General features: G+C 40.3%; 3 protein-coding genes across 4 annotated transcripts; 1 reads left to right on the top strand and 2 right to left on the bottom strand.

Moving 5' to 3' along the window:
• Positions 1–7403: 7403 nt before the first annotated feature.
• On the bottom strand, positions 7404–13213 carry LOC112261640 (growth/differentiation factor 6-A-like). Its single transcript, XM_024437117.2, has 2 exons — positions 12780–13213; positions 7404–9943 (listed from the first exon to the last, which is right to left on the bottom strand). The coding sequence occupies exons 1-2, from the start codon at positions 13195–13197 to the stop codon at positions 8940–8942; spliced, it is 1422 nt and encodes a 473-aa protein (XP_024292885.1). The 5' UTR covers positions 13198–13213; the 3' UTR covers positions 7404–8939.
• Positions 13214–18259: 5046 nt separating this feature from the next.
• Positions 18260–21971, top strand: mtres1 (mitochondrial transcription rescue factor 1). 2 transcript variants are annotated; one of them, XM_024437120.2, is made up of 4 exons: positions 18260–18368; positions 19165–19612; positions 19881–19953; positions 21335–21971. In XM_024437120.2, exons 2-4 carry the CDS (start codon positions 19185–19187, stop codon positions 21515–21517), a joined length of 684 nt encoding a protein of 227 aa, XP_024292888.1. In that variant the 5' UTR covers positions 18260–18368; positions 19165–19184; the 3' UTR covers positions 21518–21971. The 2 variants fall into 2 exon arrangements, with proteins under 2 accessions (XP_024292888.1, XP_024292889.1); XM_024437121.1 differs by lacking the exon at positions 18260–18368 and adding an exon at positions 18376–18464.
• bend3 (BEN domain containing 3) lies at positions 21853–26878 on the bottom strand. Its single transcript, XM_024437119.2, has 5 exons — positions 26674–26878; positions 25948–26146; positions 25054–25108; positions 24712–24908; positions 21853–24543 (listed from the first exon to the last, which is right to left on the bottom strand). The coding sequence occupies exons 3-5, from the start codon at positions 25103–25105 to the stop codon at positions 22291–22293; spliced, it is 2502 nt and encodes an 833-aa protein (XP_024292887.1). The 5' UTR covers positions 25106–25108; positions 25948–26146; positions 26674–26878; the 3' UTR covers positions 21853–22290.
• Between the last annotated feature and the right edge of the window lie 610 nt (positions 26879–27488).

Genomic DNA, 27488 nt, shown 5'->3' on the forward strand with positions numbered 1-27488 from the left:
CCCATTCATTACCTGTTGTGTATTTAACCCTCTGTTTCCCCTCATGTCTTTGTCAGAGATTGTTTTATTGTCAGTGTAGTGTGATTGTTGTATAGGTGCGCGTCGGGTCCTCGTACCCATGTTTGTTTGTTTATGTACATTTAGTGTTATGGAGCATACTCCGTGGACTTTATTAAAAGACTCCATTTTTCACTCCATTTGACTCTCCTGCGCCTGACTTCCCTGCCACCTATTACACCTATGCATGACAATGACTAACTATTGGGTTTTTAAATTCTATTTCCCAGCTCCACAAAGAAAGACAATGTAGTGGTGTGTGAGTTAATATTTGCTCTGACATTTCAGCATACCCTTTTAAAGCCATGGCATGGTCCCTTTATATCTAATTGTCCACAGTTCAGAAAATTCTGTGACTTTTTTCCGCCTCTTAGAAGGAGGGGTTAAATAGTCAATTTCTTCCATAAAAGTACAACAAGATGGCAATAGAGACAGACATGTGCAGCCAAAACACACAAGAGCTGATTCAGGACAATTATCCCCATTCTGAAGATGAAGTGGCATTTCCCTCAGTCGTGTTTTACAGAGGCAGGCACCAAAAACACTCCAGGGCCTCTATAAAGAGTCTCAGAGTAGGAGTTCTGATCGGTTTTGCCTTTTAAATCTTAAATTAATATGATTATATGGACAGAGGGGACCTGATCTCAAAATGAGTTTCTCACAGTGTATTAACATTGCCAGAATTGCAGTACTTTAATGTAAGTTTTTCTGAACCTGGAAAATTATTGGAATTTTACAATTTATTGACTGCTTAAGTGAAGGCGATCTCTTTGAGTTTTGAATACAAAAAACAAAATCAGTTATTTGACAAAAAAAATACTAATCTTGGAAGTAAGAGTTTGCTTTTGTCAGAGTAAGCTGTCAGCCCTTTTGGGGTCAGGAAGGATGTGTTGAGCTTGCTGACATCTGAAGGCTTTCCAATTCTAAGACTATAAAAAAGAAAAGGTTCTTAATTTGCCTTAGGGGAAAGTCAACTAAAATCTAAATGTTTTTTGAAGTAGTTAATATTTTGTTTTTGCTTCATTTAAATAAACTCAAGCTCAGGAATGACTCAATGGATTGAACTCCATGGAAGTTCTGAGGACTAAATCTTGGTCTGAGCATTGGCTACACATTGTTATGTGCTTCTACACCTGCATTGCTTGCTGTTTGGGGTTTTAGGCTGGGTTTCTGTACAGCACTTTGAGATATCAGCTGATGTACGAAGGGCTATATAAATAAATTTGATTTGATTTGATTTGTTATATCCCTCGTGGTCATCGTTTAGATTTTTCTGTGAATGGACTTGGCATTGACCATGGACTGATGGCCAGGGTGCCTGTGCTTCTATCAAAGATCTGCTTTAGGTAGATGTTATATCTTACCCAACCCAAACCCCATGCTAGTTTTTACTTATGGAAAACATAGAGGGAAACATCTCCCTAGAGATATCCATCACCAGCTGCATTGTGGAGACATTGGAGGAAAGAATCCCTGTGTAAACCAAGCCTACTTTAATCTCCCTCTTTGGCCCCATCAAAAGGAATGACAAAACCCCTTAATTAACTTATCTTTGATTTAAACCATGAGACAAGGGTATTTTGTGGCGGGAAATGGAGTAATCCTGCCCTGGTGGTTTAAACTGTGGCAAAATCAAACAAGCATTACTGTGTTATGTCTCCTTAGTGGTGCAGGTCCCCTTGCGGGGACAAAAAAATACCCTGGAATATTCTGTATTTCTCCTGTTCCACTATCGTCTGCAACAAATCATCATTTTACAAAGTCCCTTTAATTGTTTCCCTTTGTTATGTTTTCTTTTGACATTGATACAGTAGCTTATTTTCAGCCTTCCTCAAATGTTTATAACAAAATTACATCATTTAATTTCCAAATCCCACAACAACTACAGTGCCTGAAGAAAGTATTCACACCCCTCAACATTTTCCACATTATGTTGTGCCTACAATGTCAAAGTGGAATTATGTTTTTTTGATATGTTTACAAATGAATTAAAATGAAAAGCTGAATTGTCTTGAGTCCATAAGTATTCAACCCCCTTGTTATGGCAAACCTAAATAAGTTAATGAGTAAAAATGTGCTTAACAAGTCACATAATAAGTTGCATGAACACTTTGTGCAATAATAGTGTTTAACGTGATTTTTTTAATGACTACCTCATACAATTAACTGTACGGTCCCTCAGTCGAGCAGCGTATTTCAAACATAGATTCAACCACAAAGACCGGGAAGGTTTTCCAATGCCTCGCAACGAAGGGCACCTATTAAAAAAAGCAGGCATTGAATATCCCTTTGAGCATGGTGAAGTTATTAATTATACTTTAGATGGTGTATCAATACACCCAGTCACTACAAAGATGCAGTCGTCCTTCCCTAACTCAATTGCCGGAGAAGAAGGAAACCGCTCAGGGATTTCATTGAGGCCAATGGTGATTTTAAAACAGTTACACAGTTTAATGGCTGTGATAACAGAAAGCTGAGGATGGATCAACAACATTGTAGTTACTCCACATTACTAACTTAAATGACAGTGAAAAGAAGGAACACTGTACAGAGTACAAATATTCTAAAACATGCATCCTATTTGCAATAAGGCACTAAAGTAAAACTGCAAAAAATGTGGCAAAGAAATTAACTTCATTTCCTGAATTCAAAGCATTCTATTTGGGGCAAATCCAACACAAAACATCACTGAGTACCTCTCTTCATATTTTTAAGCATGGTGGTGGCTGTATCATACTATGTGTATGCTTGTCATTGGTAAGCACTAGGGAGTTTTTTAGGTTAAAAAATACATGTAATAGAGCTAAGCACATGTAAAATCCTAGAGGAGAAACCTGGTTCAGTCTGCTTTCCAACAGACACTGGGAGACAAATTCACCTTTCAGCAGGACAATAACCTAAAACACAAGGCCAAACATACACTGGAGTTGAATGTTCCTGGGTGGCCTACTTACAATTTTGACTTAAATCGGCTTGAAAATATATGGCAAGACTTGAAAATGGCTCTTTAGCAATGATCAACAACCAACTTAACTGAGCTTGAAGGATTTTAAAAAGAACAATGTGCAAATATTGTACAATCCAGGTGTGCTAAACTCTTAGAGGCTTACCCAGAAAGACTCACAGCTGTAATCATTGCCACAGGTGATTCTAACATGTATTGACTCAGGGGGTTAAATACTAATCTAATCAAGATATACTAGTGTTTTATTTTACATGCATTTTTTACAAATGATATATTTTTTCTTCCACTTTGACATTACAGAGTATTTTGTGTAGATCATTGACAAAAAAGGACAAATCCATTTTAATTCCACTTTGTAAGACGACAAAACATTTTAAAAGTCCAAGGGTGTAAATACTTTCTGAAGGCACTGTGTGGGTTCTTTTTGTCCCAAGGTCAAAAAGTCTGCGTTTCAAATCTAGCTTCTGCTATACAGGGAAGACCGTGGTTATCACAGTTTTTGCTCTAATATATTACTAAGACTCTCAAAGTCACTTACAGGAAGACTCAAAGGAAGATTATTCATATTATTATGAATACAATATTTAATAAAATAATCTTTACAAAAAAACTGGTGAACATAAAATGAGGATAAAAAGTGTGCTTACATATACTTTTTCAAATATATACTACTATAAAATATTTCCAAAAGAGAAAAGAGCTGTTTACAGTTCATTTACAATTACATTATGTACAGACCTTTATAACCCATAGAATACATACATACATACATACATACATACACACAGTGCATTTTACATGAACACATATAAAACTAATGGCCGTCTAACGGTTAAATCTCAAACATTTCCCTTCTCAACAAAATATGAACTTGACCAAGCTTTTACTTGTACAATGATCTTTATACAGAAGCTTACATGTCTTTAAAAATATGTGGGGGACTTTCATACAATTTGCGTTTCTTGCCAGAAATCAAATGCTCTCTAATATTCAATAAATCCAATCCATAAATGTGGAAAGGAGGAGAATGAAAAGGTAAAGGTTACCTTTATCTGAATTTCCCTTGAAAAGTATGGGGAAGACATCATATTTGAATAGGTTAAAGCAGAATTATGGGGAAATACACATTGCATAGATGTTGTTAAGTACTTGGAATTTTATATCAATAACGAACCAATGCTCTTACACAAACAAAACTCAAAATATATTTTGTCAGTGTTAACAGCTACTAACTTTAACATTGCCCAGGTCAAACCGCAACTGATGATATTGTTAAATTAGAATCAAGCATGCAGATCTCAAGTCAGAATACCTCCCACATTGCTTTTGTAACAGACCATCCTTGGATAAGCCGACCCAGGAGTTGGTCAGATGTTCACAACAACACTTTGTACTCGTGAAGCATCCATGAGTCTTGAAACAACATCCATCCTAACCATGGCACAGCTTTCACCTTTTGTTGCGTTAGAGTCTAGGATTTTGAGACATTTTCCCCCAGTGATCTTTACAACACTCAACACTACATCCTAACATGTGTCCATTGTTCTTGGCAAAATTGCTCAAGCTTTGTCAAGTTGGATGGGGATCGTTGATTTACAACAAACTCTGTCTTTCCACAGATTTTCAAACGGATTTAAGTTGAGTGGAGTCGCAAAATGTGCAACAAAATGTAACAACTGTGCAGCGGGAATACTATTTCAAGACAATGGACATGCTAAGACAAGCTTGCTGAAGTAAACATGCAATGAAGTATGGAAAAGCCCAATCACTTCCTTGTCCTGCCATTTTCATGAAAATGTGTTTGGCATTATGGATCACAAAGAAGCAGAAAAAAAGTCATACAAAGTAGCTGTAATAGGACACGCACACAAACAAAGTGGAGAAAAATACAAATGTATCTAATATCAAGGCATAGCATACCAAAGGAGCTACTCTCTGGACTAAATTAGCTTTTGGGGTTTATTTTCTGCCTGCCACTTTTGTTTTATTATCCTTTGCCGTATTGATGTAATTTAGATAAAGGGTATACACGCTAATCAAGAAGCTCTTATGGTAACTATTTTCCACTGAGCAGAATGTCACTACAGTTGAAAAGATATTCAAAAAGGATGGTAACTTTGGTAGTAATCATGTTTCCATCAAAAATATGTGCAACAGGAATTTACAGGAAGTTGTATCATTACACCCCCTTTTTCTTAATGTTTGGGCAGTTTTATGTTTACATTTAAATAGAAACTCTGGAAAGTTGATTCGAACATTGCTATTGATCAATGTATGTTAGGTGAATTCAATGATGTTTGGGGAGTTGCATTATAGCCATGTATCGGCCTCCTGGAAATGATGTACCACTAAATTTCCTCTGCTGTTTGAAAATATAACACAAGCAGAGGATTTCTTGTTTGTTTTTGAGCGTAGTCCTTTGTTCAAAATGCCACTATATTCCGTTTTGCAGGTTTTTGTTTTAATTCATAAAGAACCAAATCGGTTTAACATAACCGTAAAAGAAAACCGTAAAAAATAAACAATCTCTGGTTTGGACTAAAACATGTGGAACAAAATGCATGAAAGCTGCTTTGGATTTTGGTTAGAAATTAAATGAAATATTTTAACAGACAGAATTCCAAACAAAAGAAGCAAACACTCAAATATGGTAATTAGTACATTACATTTGACTCACAAATTGTATATCAGTACAAATACTCCTGTACTTAGAAATGCACTAGTCTGTAGTCATAAATGATCAACTATTTGCCTTTTGTGCAAAAACATGGGAATATATCTATTTGAAGAAATAAAACTAAATGTACATCAATCTTGATACACCACACGGGGGTCAATGCAGACAGAATGGTTTGGTAATTTCAAATTCTGTTCAAGAATCTTTGTTTAAATTTGACTTGGAATTACAGGAAATATAATTACATTTAAACTGAAACTCAGTGATATGACGTTACCACAAACAGCGTTAAATATATTACAGAGAGAGTGTGAAGCAAAAGGCTGATCTCTTTCACTAATACTATGAAATATCTGCAAGGGAGTTCTCTCCTAGGGACACCACATATGATCTGTGCCTAGTTTACACTTTGCAAGTGGTTTTGTTTCCTATGTGTTGACTGTGCATATTTAGTTACCTTGTATTAATGTGATTCCACTGGGATTTGTGAAATAATATACAGTGGGGAATTTACACTTAATTACCACCTTTGAAAAGCAGGTAATAACTTATTTATTGCTGTGATTCCTGTATGTTTGGAATGACAATGAACAAACACGGCAGGGAAGAGTTGGCTAAAGCACAAACATACACTACATGACCAAAAGTATGTAGACACCTGCTCATGGAACATCTCATTCTCAAATCTTGGGCATTAAATTGGGGTTGCTTTGCCTGTTGCTGCTATAACAGCCTCCCCTCTTCTGGGAAGGCTTTCCACTAGATGTTGGAACATATTGCTGCAGGGACTTGCTTCCATTCAGCCACACGAGCATTAGTTAGGTCCGGCACTGATGTTGGGCTATTAGGCCTGGCTCGCAGTCAGCGTTCCAATTCATCCCAAAGGTGCTCGATGGTTGAGGTTGAGGTCAGGGCTCTGTGCAGGCCAGTCAAGTTTTTCCACACCGATCTTGACAATCCATTTCTGTATGGGACCTCGTTTTTCTGCAAATTTGGAAGCACAGAATCATCTAGAATGGCATTGTTGGATGTAGCATTAAGATTTCCCTTCACTGGAACTAAGGGACCTAGCCCGAACCATGAAAAACAGCCAAGACCATTATTCCTCCTCCACCAATCTTTATAGTTGGCACTATGCATTGGGGCAGGTAGCGTTCTCCTGGCATCTGCCAAAACCAGATTAGTCCGTTGGACTACCAGATGGTGAAGCGTGATTCATCACTCCAGAGAACACGTTTCCACTGCTTCATAGTCCAATGGTGGCGAACTTTACACCACTCCGGACGATGCTTGGCATTGCGCATGGTGATTTAAGGCTTGTGTGCAGCTGCTCTGCCATGGAAACCCATTTCATGAAGCTCCAGACAAACAGTTAGTGTGCTGACGTTGCTTCCAGAGGCAGTTTGGAACTCGGTAGTGAGTGTTGCAACCGAGGACAGATGATTTTTACGCGCTTCAGCACTCAGCGGTCCCGTTCTGTGAGCTTGTGTGGCCTACCACTTCGCGGCTGAGCCGTTGTTGCTCCTAGACATTTCCACTCACAATAACAGCACTTACAGTTGACCCGGGGCAGCTCTAGCAGGGCAGAAATTTGACGAACTGACTTGTTGGAAAGGTGGCATCCTATGATGGTGCCGTGTTGAAAGTCACTGAGCTCTTCAGTAAGACCATTCTACTGCCAATGTTTGTCTATGGAGATTAAATGGCTGTGTGCTCAATTTTATACACCTGAAGGGGTGTCCACATACTTTTGTATATATAGTGTATTTGGACCAGCAGGCTAACATGCCACTCTGGACTGAACTCTAAAATAAAATGGAATAGATGGAAATTACATCCAAAGACCAACACATGTTGCTGTTTGATCAATAGTATTTAGCAAAATCATGTGCTCTTATAATTCAGTACCTGGAGTGTTAAATGGTGAATTCCAATGTTCCATTTCCCTGACAAGGAATTCCTATGGACATTATAAGGCCTATAGGTTCTGTGCTGTTGACAGGGAAATTAATTGCCATATCAATCAAAGTTAGCACGGGATCTTCTTGTTTAAGTCATGTACATTACCAGCTGTAGTAGAAAGCCTACTCTGCAAAAAAATGAAATTTCTCAGTTGCAAGCAATAATAAATCGGAGTCATGCCATAAAAATCTGCTTCAAATTCACCTTGTCGGCCTTCATTCATACCGCCTTCATTCATACCTTAAATGTTCCATATCATATACCTCTGATCTTTGCATAGTAATGATATAGAGTGATATAAGCAAATGCATTGTGACACAGCTATTTTTCTAAGTTAACTGTGTAAATGGGTCCTATAGCATATCCCTAACTAAAGATCACTGTTCCTCCAACTTGGGCTGATAGACAGAGGTTTCTACAGCAGACAGCTCCATGAATGGGAGACGTTTTCTGTCTTGCTAAAGAGATGCATAACAATGTCCAGATTTCTCAATACTGACAGCAGCATTATCTAAAACATGTCCAAGAGATGACAGTAGGGTCTTGTGTGATGCAAACGGCAATATTCAAAAGTCCTTTTTGATTGTGTCCTCCCATACATTTGAAATGTTGTTTTAGTTAAGAGCAAGCACAGTGGGAGCAGTTCAATGGAACTAAAACTGTCTTACTATGTCTTCTGATAGTTAAGGATATCAAATCATTTACTCCCATGCCTCTCTTATAGGCACACAAATGTACTCTAATGCTGTTGTCATAACGCTAGAAGTCTGGGGTTTTGTTCATTTCAATTCATTCTGTCTGCTGTTCAGCAAATTAAAAGCTAGGGCTGATGTTTTATACACCTTATTATAAATGGATTACTAAAGTAATGTGATAGAACCAAAGTCAGAAGCATATCAGTTGTTTAAGAATGGGATATTTACTAAAGTTGACAGCATCGAACAACATGCAGAGCCAAGGAGACAGAGAGAGAGAGAGAGAGAGAGAGAGAGAGAGAGAGAGCCAGAGCATGTTATGAGTAAAGAAATGCTAAAGAGCTCATGAAATTAAATAGCAGCTCAATGACAAATTCTAATAAATTAAGCAGCAAATTAGATTATGTTCCACTCAAGTTAAGGAAGATCAGTAATGAGCATACTTGTCGGGACTTTTTTTCAGCAAATCACAAAATACAGTTGGTTTAGGGGGAAGAGATAGGGGAGGCCTGCGTTAACAAGCGCATCAAACCACCAATTGATTTTCCGACAAGACAATCAGACATCCCCCTCTGTCGCAATGCTACCTGCAGCCACAGCTCTCCACCACCATGTCCTCATACTGCTTGTAGACCACATTGTTGCCAGAGTCAATGTAGAGGATGCTGATGGGGCTGAGTTTGGAGGGGACACAGCAGCTGGGCGGGCTGGAGTCAGGGTCCATAGAGTTCATAAGTGTCTGAATGATGGCGTGATTTGTTGGTTCCAGGTGTGAGCGCAGCGGAAAGTCACACACGCCCTCACAGTGGTGCGCCTCGTAATCCAGCGGTGCGATGATCCAGTCGTCCCAGCCCAACTCCTTGAAGTTGACGTGGAGCTGCCTGCGGCTGCATCGAGTCTTCCTGCGCCCGCTGCCTCCACCACTCCTTCCTCCTCCTCCAACACCGACGCCTCCTCCTCCTCCCCCACCAGCTCCACCTATAGATCTGCTGGTCAGGGCAGTCCGGCGTCTGCGACGCCTGGATAGGTGACCAACCACGTCACCAGAGAGGTCCAAAGGATCCAGAAAACCCATGTCTCCTCGCACTGCCTTTATCTGCTCCCTGATCTCCTTGAACAGGTTTTCTTTCCTGCGGGTGCGAGAAAAAGCCACCAGCAAGGCCCTCTCCTGGGGCTGCCGAGACTGGCGTTGCAGCCCTACTGTAAGAGGGTTGGCTGCCTCTTTGGTCAACTCCGAAACGACCAGCAGGTCAAAGCAGGCCACAAGGAGGTCATTGCCCGCTGCTGTCCTGTGGCTCCTTCGTCGAGCCTTCACGCTTGCCCACACATCAAATACATCCCATTTGGGAGGCTCGCCATCCAGAACGTCGACTGTCCTGGAATCCAGCAGCCGTCTTCCAGAGTTCCCCTCAGACGAACAAGTGTAGAGGAGGAGGCGATAAAGATTCCTGCCCCATGTCAGCACAGGAAGGAGATCCAGCGGTGGCTTTCTCAGGATCCTCAGTTCTGCCTCCACAAGCTCATCAGTCCTGGACAGACTGGAGAGATCGAAGAGATAGCGCTGGCCACTTCCCCAGGAGGAGTGATCTGTAGTGGAATCAAACAAAGGCTAGTCACTTGAATCTAACACTAACACACACATACACAGTTATTAAAACACACCTATTCCAAAAGAGGTTGGGGAACGCAAACCAAGCACTGGACGTCAGCTGACTTAAATCTCTTTGAGTGTCTGCGGCCATATGTAAACAAGTCTTCAACGTTTGGCAGGAACTCCCCTCTCCTTGGTCAAGTGGAGTGGCTCTCTACGCTAGACAGAACGCCTGTGGCCATGAAGCCCTGTCTGTGTGTCTCCCCCTCGGTGGGAATACCATTTCCACATGCAAGCAACAGAGCTGACAAAAGCTGCAGGAGCAGGCCAGGAGGAAAGCACTTGGCTGACCTGTAGGCAGGCTCAAGTCCTTGGCAGTATGTGCTAATTACACTGATTGAGTGAGAGGAGGGCTTGGCGAGACACTGGAGAAACTGAAACTGAAGTGGCCTCAGCTCCCTTCCTCTCTTCCTCCTTCGGTCCATATTTCTCAAAGAGAGAAAGTGGTGGCTATAGAGATTTGAACACACCAAAGTGATGGGAATGTACTGTATATTTAGTAGAATGTTTGGATTTCATATAGTGATGGGTGCACATACAGCTGTAGTCCACAAACAAACAGAAACCTGACACTCACCTGAATTATCACATACATGAAAAAAAAGACAAACAAATAATATTGAAATAATTTCTATGCATCTGATATGTTAGTCACGTCTACGTCCTCCCTCCCCAGAGAATTCAGTTTGGCACGTAACAGCTATTCACATCATCAGCCATACCACAGTTGCAACCATGACGGAGATGTGGCAATTGGCAGGGGGGGAAGCTTGCTAAGAGGGAACAGACTATCGCCTAACTTTCAAAAGTTTTCATGTTGACATTCAACCCAAGCAAGAGGTCTTGGGATACGGTGCAACCTGAGGACGAAACCGCAGTTCCATGGTTAAAACATGAAGGGACTTTCTTCTCCAATACAGATGGGTAGCATAAGAATCCAAGGCCAGATTGTGGTGTCGTGTCATCGATGCATTATGGAAGGGACCTCAAAATAAAACGGAATTGTGCACAGTGAGGCTCCGGCTGGAAAAGGACATTTAAGCCTTTGTTGAGTGCAGATGATCTTCACCCCTTGTCCCCCTCTGAGAAAGACCAGTCAGGCAGGCTTAAGTGGAATACCCAGACAATGAAAGGTGAAGGGAGCAGCACTATCCTAGCAAATATCCGCTTGCAAGACAAAACAATGACATAACCCAGACTATGTTGTAATCTCAGTGAATAAAAGATAAAGCTGCATTCTTTTCATATATTTTGTGTCTACGTGTACCTGAGGTGAACTTGCTCTGTGAGCTTTATGGGGGAAAGTTAATAGGAAAGTCAGTGCACACATTTAAACTCACACACAGGTGCACATTGACTTGATTACTTTGTTGGCAAAACTAAATGACCAATAAAAAACTAGAATATTGTCTCCTAAGACTACTACTAATTTCTGACTTTGAAACCAAAATACATGGAAATGATACTTCTCATCTTTGATGCATTTAAATGATTGTGCATTGAGACCGAAAAGATGTTCATGCCTGTTTTGGAATCTAGTTTAAAATTATTTTTAATTACCTCCACTTTTACCTTCTAATTGTGTTTGTTCTTGAAAACAAGTTTGGAATCCTCAAAAAGATTATGTAAAATGACTATAGTCCTTTGAAAATAAAAACACATTTCTTAACACACAAGAATAACACACAGTTATAACATGTTTTGAGAGGAAGTAGAGAAATCATTCCTTGCCATAGAACTACAAACCAAAATGTTGAATAATCATTGTTGTTATTATTATTACTATTATTGTTATTGTTATAATGTATAGGTTTACATGAACCTAAAACAGTGTCATTGTTATTATATTTACATGAAAATGTATTCCTTAAAAATCCCGATTAACAAATTGCACTATGCCCAATAAAAAAAACTGTTTTGGACATAGTTTAGGTACTTGTATTCCTGCAATTTAATTTGATGGAATAGGCCTACTGACAGAGTATACTTATTCAAACAAATATTCTATGTGAACACCCGTTTTAAATTACAAGTATGTTTTTATCAGCAACACCTGGACTCGGGGAAAGCAGGCCTTCTCGAAGTGTTTAGCTCAAGGTGCCAGTGAGGTTTATACATCACAGATGTTGGAAATACGAGACATTTGACTTCATATTTCGTTGGAAGTATTTAGAGTATTTAGAAAACTCCCATATAAATGTGAAACAAATGTAGGCTACCTCCACAAACAGACTAATGTTTCAGTTGTAGGTAGCCTACTTAAGACTTGTTAATACTTTTCAATAACGCATTGTTGCCAACATGACAGATGTCGGGATGTGGCGTAGGGGAGCATTTCAAATGAATGCATTCATCTTAAAATAATGACTGCTGGAGAAGGAAATTGTCAAGCAATTCGCTGTAAGGTTATCAGGTTTTTCAAGATATTGCAATTCAATGTTTCTATTTTAATTAATGAGGGGAAATCATGTTTTTTTTAAATGGCATAAAAGTTTTTTTTTAAACCCTATGACAGACATTTTTCTAAATATTCCCAAAACAGTTGTCTCGTATTTACCATATCATTTTCCAACACAGACTTGTCCAGATAGGTTGACCTATAATACAGCAATTTGCAGTAGGCTATGGATATTTGGATAACTGATTGATTGTAACCCATTAATCACAATTAATGTATTTGAATTGCCTTCAAACCCCAAATAAATGGCAACCACCATGATTAAGTCTACCCTGAGTGATAATAATAAACCTACTGATTTCACTTTCACCCACCTTTTCCTTGATCCACGAAACTGGTCACGGTGTTGGCGAGTCTTGCGGTGCGAGGAGCACTGCTGTTAAGCCCTCTGCTCTCTATCTCAGATAGTGTCCTGTATAGAGATACCATATACTCATGGGGGACGATAGTATCATTTATCGGAGGGTCTTTCCTGGACACCGCTGTCGGCTCTCTGCGACTCCGCTCATCCAGATGTGATACAAGCCCGTTATCATCCGCACCGGAGGGGTACTGCAATGATCCAAGTACCGCTGCCTCCAGAATATTCCCAAAGCACAGGGAAAGCCATAGCAAAGGAACAGCAGCCCTAATAGGATCCATTTTCAGTGGTCTATAGCTGTAAATGAGAAAGTTGGACGGGTTTGATGACTTTGGAAACTCCCCTTGCTCTTTAGATTGTGTTAATATCATGGATTTGGCTGACACTGAGTGGCTACATTGTCTTCTCTATTGCACTGTGTTCAACCAGCGCCCCTAGCGAGGAGCAACAATTGTAGGATACTTTTTCAATCAAGATGCTTTGAGTCTCACCATCTTTCCCAGCCAAAGTATAGGCTATCCTACTTATATTTCGGTAACTAGTCTACTTAATAGGATTTATTCATAAACCGTTACAAATTACTGTATATGGGGTCTATGAATAGTTTATGCATCTGTAATAAACCGTTAAAACACATAGGTTGAAATTGTGTTCTTGTTTTTTTGTTCTTTGCCAAATAGTGAGTTTATGTGACTTCACTGTTGCACATTGATAATTAGCCTGTTATTATTGCCAATGTATGCAGCTAATGACAAGGACACATATGAATGTATTAGTTTATTTATAGATGCATAAATTATATTGGATTAATCTAATAATTAACCGTTACAGTATACCTACGTAAACTCTTTTATACATCATTTCAAGTCGGCCCTATACCTTAATGTAAATAGTTAGCCATTTTCAGTTATTCATAATATGCTGAGACATGTTGGAGAGGAAATAATCCATAAAGATCCTCATCTACTTTCAGTAGGGATATTAATAAAAAATAGTCCTGCACAACAAATTAACACTTTTTACTGCCTTCGTTTTTTACTCATATTGTACGTGTGTAGGCCTACATTGCCATCTGCCGTTTCATTGAGGGTTTGCATTTCTGAACAATCTTTTAACCTGAACAAGCTCAAGACATATCGCATAACAATTTCACATTGTCTTGCCCGTCTGCTTTTTGTTTTCTTACCATTCTTTAGTGTTTATTTATAAATACAATTATAGTACATACTATTGTTATTAGTAGCCTAGGCAAGTATTAGGCTAGTAGGCTGAATCAGTTGTATTGTTACTAGGCAATTAGTAATTCTATTGTTGTTGGGCTATTATTGTTAGGTTGTTGTTCATATGATAAAGTCCTTATAACAGGTGTGTATGAGCCGACCCAATTTGCTCAGGTTGACTGTAATAAGATGCTTAGTGGAGAGGATAACTTCTGCATACCGACAAGGTCACGTTACTTAATCTGAGTGAGGGAGTATTCAAACACGATTCTAAATACCCTGATTTCTTCTAAAACGCCGCTGGTGTAAATGATTTCTTGATCGCGACATTTTAGTCTGTTACCTGTATGTTTTATTCGATTAAATGTCTGCCATCAGCTCTCTCCGCTGCTGAATGCCTTTATTTAAAATGCATACCCTATAGATCATAAGCAAATAAATCACGCTATTTATGTGCAAAATTAACAACGGAAACTGAATAGACACAAGCAACTATCTCTACGTTGGAGCAAGGAATCTAAGTAAACTCAATTCGGAAATTCGGCTGCGACAGCGAGTTAGAGCAGTACAACCACCGTTTTCGAGGATGACACCAGAGAAGAGGTACCACTCATATTATGCTGCCATACAATTTCCACAGGCCTTGCTATAATAAAAGCAATACATGGTCGAATATTGATGGCAATCGAAAGATTCAAGATGTACATTCGTACATCAGATGCCTACGTTTACTCAGACCTCACTGTATTCAGGTGTAGCCTAGGATGAACAAGGTGGAAATAGAGCAATATTTTTTTTTAAACATTAAGGGGGTATGAAGATTCCTTTTATCCTGTTATTTAATTGTATTTTTTGATAGTATTTTCCTATCAAGAATTAAGCAAATTGCTTCAATATATATATATAAAATATGAGTCAAGCAACCTTGCAGTGAATTAAATAGGAGCTTCTTAGATGTGGGGGAAAATAGGATAAACATTGTGAATAAAACGTCAGAGACCTCAACAATGGTCATGAAATGTTGAATGGTTTGAAATACAAAATTCTGTGTCCATTTACATTTACTTACACTATCCTCCCTTTTTTTTGCGTGGTCAGTGGTCAGGGTAGGAGTTCTCAATGAGCAGCTCCTCCATTTTCTCCAGCAGTGCCCTCAGCTTATGTACAAGGCACTAGCCCGTGCGTCGGCCAGGTGTCCTACAGCGACAGCCGCTTCTCCTTGGGCCAGCGTTATGGCTCGCAGCACAGCTGTTTCTGGAGGAGTAGAAACAGTTTGGATGAGCAGTTGAGTCCCAGTGAGAACATACGCTGCCTGTCCGGACACCTAAGCACTGACGACGAGGACCCCCCTGGATTACCAGGATGCTCTCTGCTTCCCAGTGCTCATTGTCCACTGTAGTGACAACTGCCACAATCATGTCCACTGCAGGGAGAACTACCACAATCGCAGGTCCTTTCATAGGAATGGCTCCAATGTGGAGACCTCCCTTGGACAATGCAGTGTATTCACAGACACCATGACTTTGTGTATGAACAAAGATGTATGTCCGCAGGAAACTAACAACTCCTGAAAACCGCATAGCATAAGATTGTTAATGGGTCTGTGTATATGTAAATCTTAGGTGATTAGTTCCGCAATACCTTTTAACTAGAAATCTCTAGGGGTTACATTTTGGCTGTGATAACACAAAAATGTGTGGAGATTTTACCAAAAAGAGAATTAGAAGGAGCATACTTAATTTCACACATGACACCGGATAAGACATGAGAAATACTCCAGATATAACAGACTGACCCTAGCCCCCCATCACATAAGCTATTGCAGCATAAATACTGGAGCCTGGAGGATGTTTCTACAACTTGATTGGAGTCCACCTGTGGTAAATTCAATTGATTGGACATGATATGGAAAGGCACACACCTGTCTATATAAAGTCCCACAGTTGACAGTGCAAGTCAGAGCATAAACGAAGCCATGAGGTCCGAGACAGGATTGTGTCGAGGCACAGATCTGGGGAAGGGTACCAAAATATTTCTGCAGCATTGAAGGTCCCCAAGAACACAGTGGCCTCCATCATTCTTAAATGGAAGAAGTTTAGAACCCCCAAGACTCCTCCTAGAGCTGGCCGACCGGTCAAACTGAGCAATCGGGGGAGAAGGGCCTTGGTCAGGGAGGTGACTAAGAAGCCGATGGTCACTCTGACAGAGTTCCTCTGTGGAGATGGGAGGACCTTCCAGAAGGACAACCATCTCTGCAGCACTCCACCAATCAGGCCTTTATGGTGGAGTTGCCAGACAGAAGCCATTCCTCAGTAAACCTGCTCCAGAGTGTTCAGGACCTTGGACTGGGCTGAACAGGACAAGACCCTAAGCACACAGCCAAGACAATGCAGGAGTGGCTTCGGGACAAGTCTCTGAATGTCCTTGAGTGGCCCAGTCAGAGTCTGGACTTGAACCCGAACTGCCATCTCTGAAAATAGCTGTGCAGTGACGCTACCCATTTAACTTGACAGAGCTTGAGAGGATCTGCATAGAAGAATGGGAGAAACTCCCCGAATACAGGTGTGCCAAGCTTGTAGCGTCATACCCAAGAAGATTTGAGGCTGTAATCACTGCCAAAGGTGCTTCAACAAAGTACTGAGTAAAGGATCTGAATACTTACGTACATTTCTATTTTCGGTTTTTATTTCTAATAAATTTGCAAACATTTCTTAAAAACCTGTTTTTGCTTTGTCATTATGGGGTTTTGTGTGTAGATTGATGAGGGTAAAAAAACGTTTTAATCAATTTTAGAATTAAGGCTGTAACAAAATGTGGAAAAAGGTAACATTTTGTGACTCTGAATACTTTGAAGGCCCTGTATACAGTGCCTTCAGAAAGTGTTCATACCCCTTGACTTATTCCACATTTTGTTGTGTTACAGCCTCAATTCAAAATGGATTAAATAGATTTGGAATGAGTTGGCTGCAGAGTGAAGGAAAAGCAGCCAACAAGTGCTCAGCATATGTGAGAACTCCTTCAAGACTGTTGGAAGAGCTACCTCATGAAGCTGGTTGAGAGAATGCCAAGAGTGTGCAAAGCTGTCATCGAGGCAAAGGGTGGCTACTTTGAAGAATCTCAAATATAAAATATATTTAGATTTGTTTAACACTTTTTTGGTTACTAAATGATTCCAAATGTGTTATTTTATCATTTTTACGTCTTCACTATTATTGTACAATTTAGAAAATAGTGCAAATGAAGAAAAACCCTTGAATGAGTAGGTGGTACTATATATATATATATATATATATACAGTGTGTGTGTGTGTGTGTGTGTGTGTGTGTGTGTGTGTGTGTGTGTGTGTGTGTGTGTGTGTGTGTGTGTGTGTGTGTGTGTGTGTGTGTGTGTGTGTGTGTGTGTGTGTGTGTGTGTGTAATGTACTGTATGTATGTATATATTAACAGTATAACATGTCTGGAAAATACATCAAATATGCAAACAAGACAGTGATGGGAAAGGTAATTATTGTGCAATGTAACTAAGATTTTGCACCAAAATCATCACAAATCAAGAGATTACAAAAACAACAGGTGGTACAGGAGGCATAAATAGGCTACATTGTCACCCGTTTTTGAGGAACCTCATATACTTTCAATTATTTAAAAAACATAATTAACAAACACTGATGAAGGTTTTTTCATTGAAATGCTGGAAATTATTAATTTAAAAGTTATGGCGCAAACAATAATGGTTTTCGTGAGGTGTAAATCCACCTGTACACCTTCTTTTCAATAAAAAGCAACAAACCCCCTTTATTTAACTAGGCAAGTCAGTGAAGAACAAAGTCTTATTTACAATGACGGCTCTTGTTTTTATGCAGATTGTATATTCCTCTATTATGTCTCGTAGAAATGTATGTGTTGGATTACTAGTCAGATATGATGATTATGGTGCCAATGGTCCATCTTTTTTGCCTTCACAATTCATTTTCTATGTTTACGTCTCTTGTCTTAGGTCTCTCTTTATGGAGTCGTGTGTTGTCTCTCTTGTCGGGATGTGTGTTTTGTCCTTTATTTGTATTTATTCATGTTTAATCCCAGCCCCCGTCCCCACAGGAGGCCTTTTGGTAGACCGTCATTGTAAATAAGAATTTGTTCCTAACCGACTTGCCTAGTTTAAATAAAGGTTAAATAAAAAATGCAGCGGACTTTTAATTTGAAGGATTGTCTAATTTGACGCGGAAGTGATATTACTGTTGCTGACCTTCACACGGGTCATGTTATAAGTACCTAGCTAGCTATCAAGCTAACTGAATGAAGAAGACTCGTCTCAAAATAAAGGTAACTACGACATGAATGGGCTTAGCTACAACCACTAATCATGAGGGGAAACAACGTTTGTTAGCTACTAGCTGTATTGCTTATCTCTGTAGCAAGGTATTTATTTGTTAGCTAAACTAATGTGACACATTACAACGTAAACTCACTTTAGCCTAGGTTGACGAAAACAATTATTTGTAGTATTTAAAAAAAAAAGTTTTTGTTGACCTAGACTTAAGTTAGCTAGCCACATATATCATGTACCCTAGCTGTGGACGAGAAGAGGTTGAGTACACTGCATAATATAAACAATGTGATTATGTAGCTAGCTACTGCATGTCAATTAGGTAACCTTAGTTAAAAACAAACGAGGTAACGGTAGCTTGTGCACTAGTTAGTTAAAGCTATTCAACCCTAATGAATGCTACTCTTATGGGCACACCCCCACATTTTCTTTTAACGTTTTAATATAACCTTTATTAAACTAGGCATGTCAGTTAAGAACAAATTATTATTTACAATGACGGCCTAACCCGGACAACGCAGAGCCAATTATGCGACTCCCAATCACGGCCAGTTGTGATACAGCCTGGAATTTATCAGGGTCTGTCGTGACGCCTCTATCACTGAGATGCAGTGCCTTAGACCGCTGCACGACTCTGGAGGCTTACCATAGTGGGCCACCAACATAACTTGACAATGTATCCTACCTATATTACATATATAGTTATTGATTTCCTAAAGGCTTGTTGTACCAAAAATCCACATTCAACTGTTTTTTATAACTAGTTGTAAACGACTGTCTACTTTTTTCAAGTTACAAGGAGGAGCTACAGCATGCAGGGATTGTTGATACAGGCACTGGCACTGAGACAGTTGGGAAGGCTGAGTACCCGAAAGCTGCTGAACCCTGGACCGGGACCTTACTGGACAGAATGGTGCCCAAGGACACTACACACCCGCCAGCTGTGTGGTTCCCCCTCTTTCCTGACCCTTGGTGGACACAAGCTTCCTAAACGCTGGAATTCAGCTAAGAGCAGGTTGGTTCTTCATCACGTGAGGTTCAAAAGTAGCAAGAAGAAAGGAGGCTCAAAGGTCGTACAGGAAGAGGAAGAAGATGATGAAAAGGACCTGGAGGACAGTGACTATGATGATGAACCTGAGGATGACTCCAGTGTGCCAAAAGACTACAAAGACATAGAGAAATATGTGCAGTCCTTTCGATATGATGTTATCATGAAAGCTGGCCTTGACATAGCACGCAAGTGAGTTGTTACAGAGATATGCCTTTGTTTTCAAATGGATGCACTCAAGGAGATAAAGATGGTTGGGTTATGGTATCATTAATATTTGACATTAATATTGACAATTTGAGGGAATCCAAATGGGTTGACTTTGAGCACCTCTCTCCTGAAAGCTTCAATGAAGAGAGATGAGGTCAAATTATTTGATTGATATGGAATTACTTAAAAGGCTCAAATCTAGGCCTATCCTCAGTGGCCAACTGATTTGTTGTTATTGTCTTTATTTCAGCAAAGTGGAGGATGCATTCTATGGCAACAAGCTTTGGCTAAATGGACAGAAACTTGTCAAGAAAAGTAAATTGGTGAGTTACTTTTGTGCCTAGTAATGATGTATAAAATAAACAAAATTTCTGTCAACCTTCAACATCTTACAGGACTGTTAGGATCCAAACCCACCCCCCATGGACTGAAGTGGTAGAGCAGTCTAACCAACTGGATTGTCAGGGACAAGTCTAAGGGCTCGATTAAATCCGTAGCACTGAATATGCGCACTATAGCGCGACTGAAATTTAAAGGCAATGTTTCCTTGTTCGGAGACTGCATTTACGGTAAATAACCTTAATATTTAAATTGTGCTTGTAATAGCAGCCGAAGCATCACCCATATGGGTGATACACTTTTCATGGTGCATCTGTTAAAGCCTACCTACAGAGAAGGATTAACTGTGAACATCAGAAACAGGTGCCTAATGAACAGCTCCGTGTCTGCCTGTCTAATGTGTCTCCCTCCCTGACCATCGACACCACCTCCACTCAAGCTACTCCTTTACTGAACTGCATCATCATCATCCAGCTGTAGAAGACCATCTCCCATGAACTGCCAGCTCCCTTAAGTTTATTTTTTAAATCGACAGATTCTGTATGATAAGCGCTATATAAACAAAATCTATACTGAATAAAAACAACATGCACCAATTTCAAAGATTTTACCTGTTACAATTCATATAAGGAAATCAGGCAATTTTAAATGTATTGGGCCCAAATATATTAATTTCACATGACTGGACAAGAGTGCAGCCATGGGTGGGCATAGGCCCACCCACTTGGGAGTCAGGCCTGGCCAATCAGACGTTAGTTTTCCCCATAAGAGGGCTTTATTACAGACAGAAATACTCCTCCACACCCGCTCAGACAATCCCGCAGGTGAAATAGCCAGAAGTGGAGGTCCTGGGCTGGCATGGTTACACATGGTTGTGAGGCTAGTTGAACGTACTACCAAATTCTCTAAAATTACATTTGAGGCGGCTTATGGTAAAGAAATGAACTTTCACTTCTCTGGCAACACCACTGGACATTTCTGCAGTCAGCATGCCAATTACACGCTCCCTTAACTTTAGACATCTGTGTGGTATTGTGTTGACAACTGCAGATTTTAGTGGCCTTCTGTCCACAGCACAAAGTGCACTTGTGTAATGATTGTGGTGTTTAATCAGCTTCTTGATATGCCACACCTGTCAGGTGGCTGGATTATCTTTGTAAAGGAGAAATACTCACTAACAGGGATGTAAACATTTGCGGTCAAAATTTGAGATGCGCGTTTTGTTTTTTATCAGCTCATGAAACATGGGATCAACATTTGACATGTTTTATATTTTTGTTCAGTAGATAATGTAGATCTTCAGCAATATGGATTGAATCAAACCCTAAGTTTCTTAATTGTACCCATATTTGGTTCTCTCTTCAGGTTAAAGTTGGGGACACCTTGGACCTGGTATTGTTAGAGAACAAAGAAACAGACACTGTCACGCTTTTGAGAGTCATCATTAAGAAGGAATTGGGTGAATCCAAGGATGGAGACCGGTACAAAGTTGTTCTGAGGCGCTGGAAAAACTTAGAACTTCCCAAGCAGAATGCTTTTAAACAATGAGTTTGTGTACAATACTGAATACACCACTCCCCATTGACAAGGGATTTGGAATATCTATGTCTATGCATGTTACTACATCAAAGTGAATGGTGCATTTTTTACAGTCTTCTTGGTATGTGTCATTGGCTTATCTGTTTTCAAATGGCTTTGGGCCTTGACACAATTTTCTATTAACAAATATTAGTAAGACTACTTCTCAATATTACTAAGTAATTATGAAATGGATGGTCATGGTTTGAATCAGATGCAAGGGGATATGTGTGGGATAAGTTATGGAGTGCTAATAAAGTGAAATGCTGAATTTGACCGACTTGATTACAAATGGCTTAACGGGATCTGTTGCCATGGTTTAATGCATATTTATAATACAAAATTCTATAAGAAGGTAGAACATTGTTATAAAAGACCAGTAGTGCCACAAGCAATGGAAATAAACAATCACCATTTTTATCCATCTTTGCCTGTGATCTGTCTTTGTAATATTTACATGGTTATTGTTAAGGCTACACATCTTATATACAGGGTAAATTAGATGAGCTATGACACTTGTTTTGGTGTATACATACAGTCTATAATCTCAAACAAGCAGACGATGAAACACTAAACTAATACTGTAGTTCAATATTACAAATACATTGAGTACTAATGAAATGCCTTTACAAGTTGGCCTTATCCTACACAGGACAGTGTGCAAAGGCTCCACTATGCTATTCAGCTTCTGTACTTGTGCAAATATTTAGAATAAAAAATTTAAATTGTCTTTAGCTTTGCTACTAGGACACAGTATTTGATCTCTTGGCCTTCTTCAGTATGTCACACTTCTTGCGGTTGGGCCGCCGGCATCGCTCATCTATGCTTGGCACACATTCATAATGCCAGACCTCCTCCATCTTCTCAACTGGGTACACGGCTTCTACATAGTGGCGGATGAGCCTGAGACGCACTGGATCCAGCTGCTTCTTGTTGCAGGCGCCTGAATGGTTATACTGAAGCCGCAGGTTCTCCTGAGTGAAGAGCTCAGGGAAGAGGCGCACCAGTAGGCGGGCGGCAAAGTTTCCCACTGAAAGGCTCTGCTGGACAATCTCTCGCACCTCAGTGTCTGAGAGCAAGTAGACCAAAGGCACTGGGAAGTCTGGAATCGATACCTTCAATTCCTCCAGGGGGATCATGCAGAAGTCTTTGCTACTTTTTTCAGGGGGTAGTGGAGGGATCTCAAAGTCCTCCTTCAAGTGCTCTGTGTTGAGCTGGTTCACTTGGCAAGCAGCCACAAAGTCCACAGGCCCTTGCTCCAACTCAGGAGCATAGACTTTGGGTTGCTGCTGGTACGACCTCCGTTGTTCCGTGTCTCGTCGCCTGCACCGCTCGTCCAGTTTACCCACAAATTCCAGGGTCCACACTCTGTCATTCTTGGCCTGTGGATATAGTAGCTCTACATAGTGGCGAATAAGGTTGACCCGCACAGGATCAAGCTGTTTCTTCCCGAGAGAGCCACTACAGTTGTAATGCTTCCGTGTGTTCTCGTAGGTGAAGAGCTCAGGGAATGTAAGTACCAAGAGGCGAGAGGCAAAGTTCCCAATTGACAAGCTACAGTCATAGTTGTTCCTCAGTTGCTCCCTAGAGAGCAGATACTCTTGAGGCACACTGAAATCTGGTAGGGGGAGCTCAAGTTGTTCAAAATCGACTGGCACAAGCAATGACTTTTTTGACCTATGACCTGGTCTCTCGTAGTCACACATGTCACTGATCTTGATGATAGAGACATCATCAGGGAGGCTTGTGGAGCCATAGCTCTCATCGTTCATGTTCTCAGGCTCACTGCCATTACCGTTACTGTGATAACCCTCTATTGCATCTTCTATGCGCTGCACACACACATGCAGCCAACTATCCTCTGGGACGTCAGGAAAATTAGCTTCCATGTACTTACGGATAATCTCTATCCTGTCCGAGTCCAGGATCATCTTTCCCACACTACCCTCTAGTAATTTCCCCTCCTCAAAAACCTCTGGGAAAACTCTGTTTACAAGAAACATAAAGTCTTCAGGGGAGGAGAGCTTATCAAGATCCTCTCCAACCTCCTGAGTGTCAAACACAAGGTCTGGCACTACTCCTTTATTGTTGGTGTGGTCACTATTGGAGTCTAAGTCGAGGTGCACTTCTTGCCCCTCCTCATTTATAAAATGGCAGGGCTGGTTCCGTTCAGCTTTTAAAACAAAGTCTGTAAGAGTCTGTCTCCCACATGACTGTGGCCCGCTCTCCATATCCTTCTGAGCCCAGAAGCGGTTAAAGAAGTTATTAATCTGTAATAGGCATTCATCCTGCCAAATGTTGTTATTCTTTACCAGAGGAAAACACACCTTCACATAGTTGCGTATTAGCTGCAGCTGTAGGGAATCCAACGTTCTCTTGTTGGCAATACAACCAGGAGTGCACTCCTTGGCTTTAAAAAGTTCTGGGAAGAGATGTACTAGCAGTCGACAACCCAACTCTCCAGCATTTGATGTCTGCTCCATCAGTTGACTCAGCTCCTCACTTGTCAACAGGTATTCTGGAGGAGGCTGGAACTCATTTGCCATCTCTGAGGGTTTGACCTGTTTTTTGATGCGAGTGACCTCCAGGGAAAGTAGATCCACCTTGCTGTGCAGTTGGGTCATGCTTGAGTTAAGCGTATTGAGGATGAAAAACATATTCTCAATGAGGGAGTATAGATTAGAGTCTGTTGAAGACATGGACCCTGCTGCCCCCAGGGCAGAGAGGGGTTCACTTCGGCTGTGCTCCCCTGTATTGACCAGTTGAGGGGATAAGAGATTGCTGTAGCTTAGCTGCACTCCTCCCTCATGCTGAGCCTGCTGGTCCAGGCTTGATATGTGCTTCTTCTCTGTGATTCTGTGAGAGATGCTGTAGAGAGGCTTCCTGTAAGAGGCTATAGTCTTCTCCTGGGCAGGGTCCTTCTCTGCAGATGTCAGGCAGAGAGATTGTGGCCTTGTGGACTCTTCAGACAATCTCCTCAGCAAGCGCCGCCCTGCCTGCACAGAGACAACAACAACATTATGCATTTCTTATCTCAAATAAATTTAAAAATTTTATTTTTAAATGTCCTGTAAATAAAAACAGGAATAAGCAAGTCTGTGTCTATTTGATGACATTTGTCTATTTACCAAATGAAGTTAGATTATGCCATTTCACTAATTTACCTCACTAGAGACCCTGACTCTTTTGCTGCTGGTAGACTGGAGCAATTCAGAATTGTGTGCGTCACAGCCCATGTCCTTGGCAGTACGTTTCCTGGTGGCCTCACTAGTTCCAAGGTACCATCTTCGGGGTCCTTCAGTTGTCTCACTAATAGTACATTCATCTGTCTCCGTCTTGATGTCTTGAATGGGTTCTCGCTCTGCAGAAAATAAACATTTCAAATCATTGTTATGTTATTTCCAATATACAGCTTGATTAGATTTCCCCACTTTAGCTGTTGCTAAATCCAAACAGTTTGGAAGTGAATAGTTGCAACAGTATAATATTAAATGGTTTATACTTACCTATCTCCAGCATTTCGCCATCTGTGTTTTCCCTATGGTCAGAGGAATTCATATCCTATAGTAAAACAATAGAATCAAAATAAATAAAACCTGCAACATCACTGTTTATGCCATTTTCAGAATTCCAATCTCACTGCACTGGTAAGTAACCTTGACTGTTGTAATTTCTCTAAATAGGCACATTACTTTGATTGCATTGTCCTAATGTTGTTATATTGTTGGAGACTTTATCTTTCAAATTAAAAGTCACATTATATGCTTCAACAACAATTGTGATTCTTGCTCCATAGAAAAAGTCAAGCATTTGATGTAATAGTGTTATAATCAATCAGGCCCTTGTCTCCTGCACCGCTTTATATGTTCATAGGCATTCATGGATGATATTCTGAACCCGTGCTATTTGATCAGCTGCTTGGGCGCATGTTTACTTAACGAAAATTCGCAGTAAGCTACGTTCATTTTACAATTAAATATAAGACACTAACTTGTGCTCTATTGTTTAACTTCTAACAGTGTGTGAGTGTTGTGTTCTCTGATGCAAGAGGACTCAGTCTGTGGATGCTTTATATGATTTGCTTCACTCGCCCTCTTCGGTTTCTGTCCCATCCACTTCCTCATTCTTCTACACTAGAAGCCCATGAACCAAAACATTAACACACACACACACACACACAACTGTTTAACTTTTCCCACTGGAAATAAAAACTTCAGCCTTTCGTGGCAATTAAAAAACGCTATGACATGTATTTGAATACACAGAAAATACATATTTCTACTTTGCATTACAGCTAGCTTATCATTTCGTGACGCGTCAGTGTATATCCTTGTACGAGTTTTCCCCACTCTTCGTGGAATTGTCCAAATGAAAACACAGATGCTTTAGCTCGAACTCACCTTTACGGTTTAATGTAGTCCTTTGCAGTAATGGAAGACGTGGTCAACATCTCTGCCGTGGGAATTTCACACTGTTCGTGTTTCTCCTTTTTTGGAAGGGGGGTCTGTGTCGTCTCGCGTGACGTGTCGGGGCGCGCGCCTGCAGTGTCATTTCCGCACAGCTGTGGATGTGTCTTGTGTGGCGGTGTGGCCTGTGAAGCTAGCGACAATAAGGATTAGCCACAAAAGAGGAATTTGCGATTTGCCTTCAAAGTGTATTAGACTGCATAATTGTGTTGTGTTTTGTGGGTGTCACTGAGTAGGCTGATAACTCCATTTCATTGGTGTGCACTCCATAGTACTGTCCAATATTAATGTTCAACAACGCAATAGACTAACTGGGGAGGTGATTTCCCAGGGTCAAAATCATGCAATAAACAATGACGCTAATATTTGTGTAAACTCTTTGGGATTGTAATCTGTGTGTGTCACTGACAAGGCTGACACCTAATTTCCATAGTTAAGGCTGCACATAGCCCTTGATATGACTCTCAGTTCCATTACGTTACACATAAGAGTCATTGGACGAAGGCGTCCTCTGTACGGGGAGTTTTGTTAATAAGAGCCCCAACGCTCAATCTGAACATTAACAACTGTCGTTTGCGGTACGGTTTTGGAAGCATAAGGACCTTATATTCCATATCAGCGAGAAATTATATTTTAAAAAAAAGTTACATTGATACACACCTTGATAGGGTTAGTGTTCCCACACGGCCATATTTTCATGTTAAAATGCTTGTTCACGGAAGACATGAGGCGAACGACCACCTGCGCTAATTACCTATCTAGCATGCTCCGAACACCTGTGTGTAAGCATAACTCGGGAAGTGTAGTAGAAGCGTAGTTTCGTCGGATGGAGGTACCCATAGCTTTATGGATATGTGCAAAACTACTACAGTAAATTAATCATTTTTATTTAAAGGATTCTTTCTGATGAAAGATGAGGCCCATATGTTTCTAAAGCCGTATCGCAAGCAACGATTATTGGCATTTCTAAACGTTAAAATAGTGTTGGGATTGTAGTCGTGGGAAAAGCTAATGGATGAAAACTGTAGGGGTAAGGCAGAATGCCACCTTGAGTTTGAGGGCTAGGCTGTATATTGAATAACTATATGTATGCCCCCAATGCAATTATGCAGTCACAGTGGGATTTGAACGTTGTTTACAGTTTCTTGTGAAATTAATAAATTATTGTATTCATTTAAGTTATATAACATTCCAACCTTGTTTAGCATTATTCCACTATTTGGATCCGTTTCAAAGGGGACTTTTATTTAGAAGGCGAACTGCAAATTCCATTATTGTGATTTATACTTATTGTGGTTAGGGTCACAAAGGTGGCCGTTTGCATGATGAACGAGAAACTATGGCCTAAATTGCGCAAGTTATTTTATTAGTATGTATGGGATACATCATCCAACGAAATGCTTACTTGCAGGTTCCTTCTTGACAAGGAAACAACAATAAGAAATAGTACGTACATGCCCCAACCAGAATCCATG

Source organism: Oncorhynchus tshawytscha, linkage group LG11 (genome assembly GCF_018296145.1).
Source record: "Oncorhynchus tshawytscha isolate Ot180627B linkage group LG11, Otsh_v2.0, whole genome shotgun sequence".
NCBI classification, from domain to species: domain Eukaryota; kingdom Metazoa; phylum Chordata; class Actinopteri; order Salmoniformes; family Salmonidae; genus Oncorhynchus; species Oncorhynchus tshawytscha.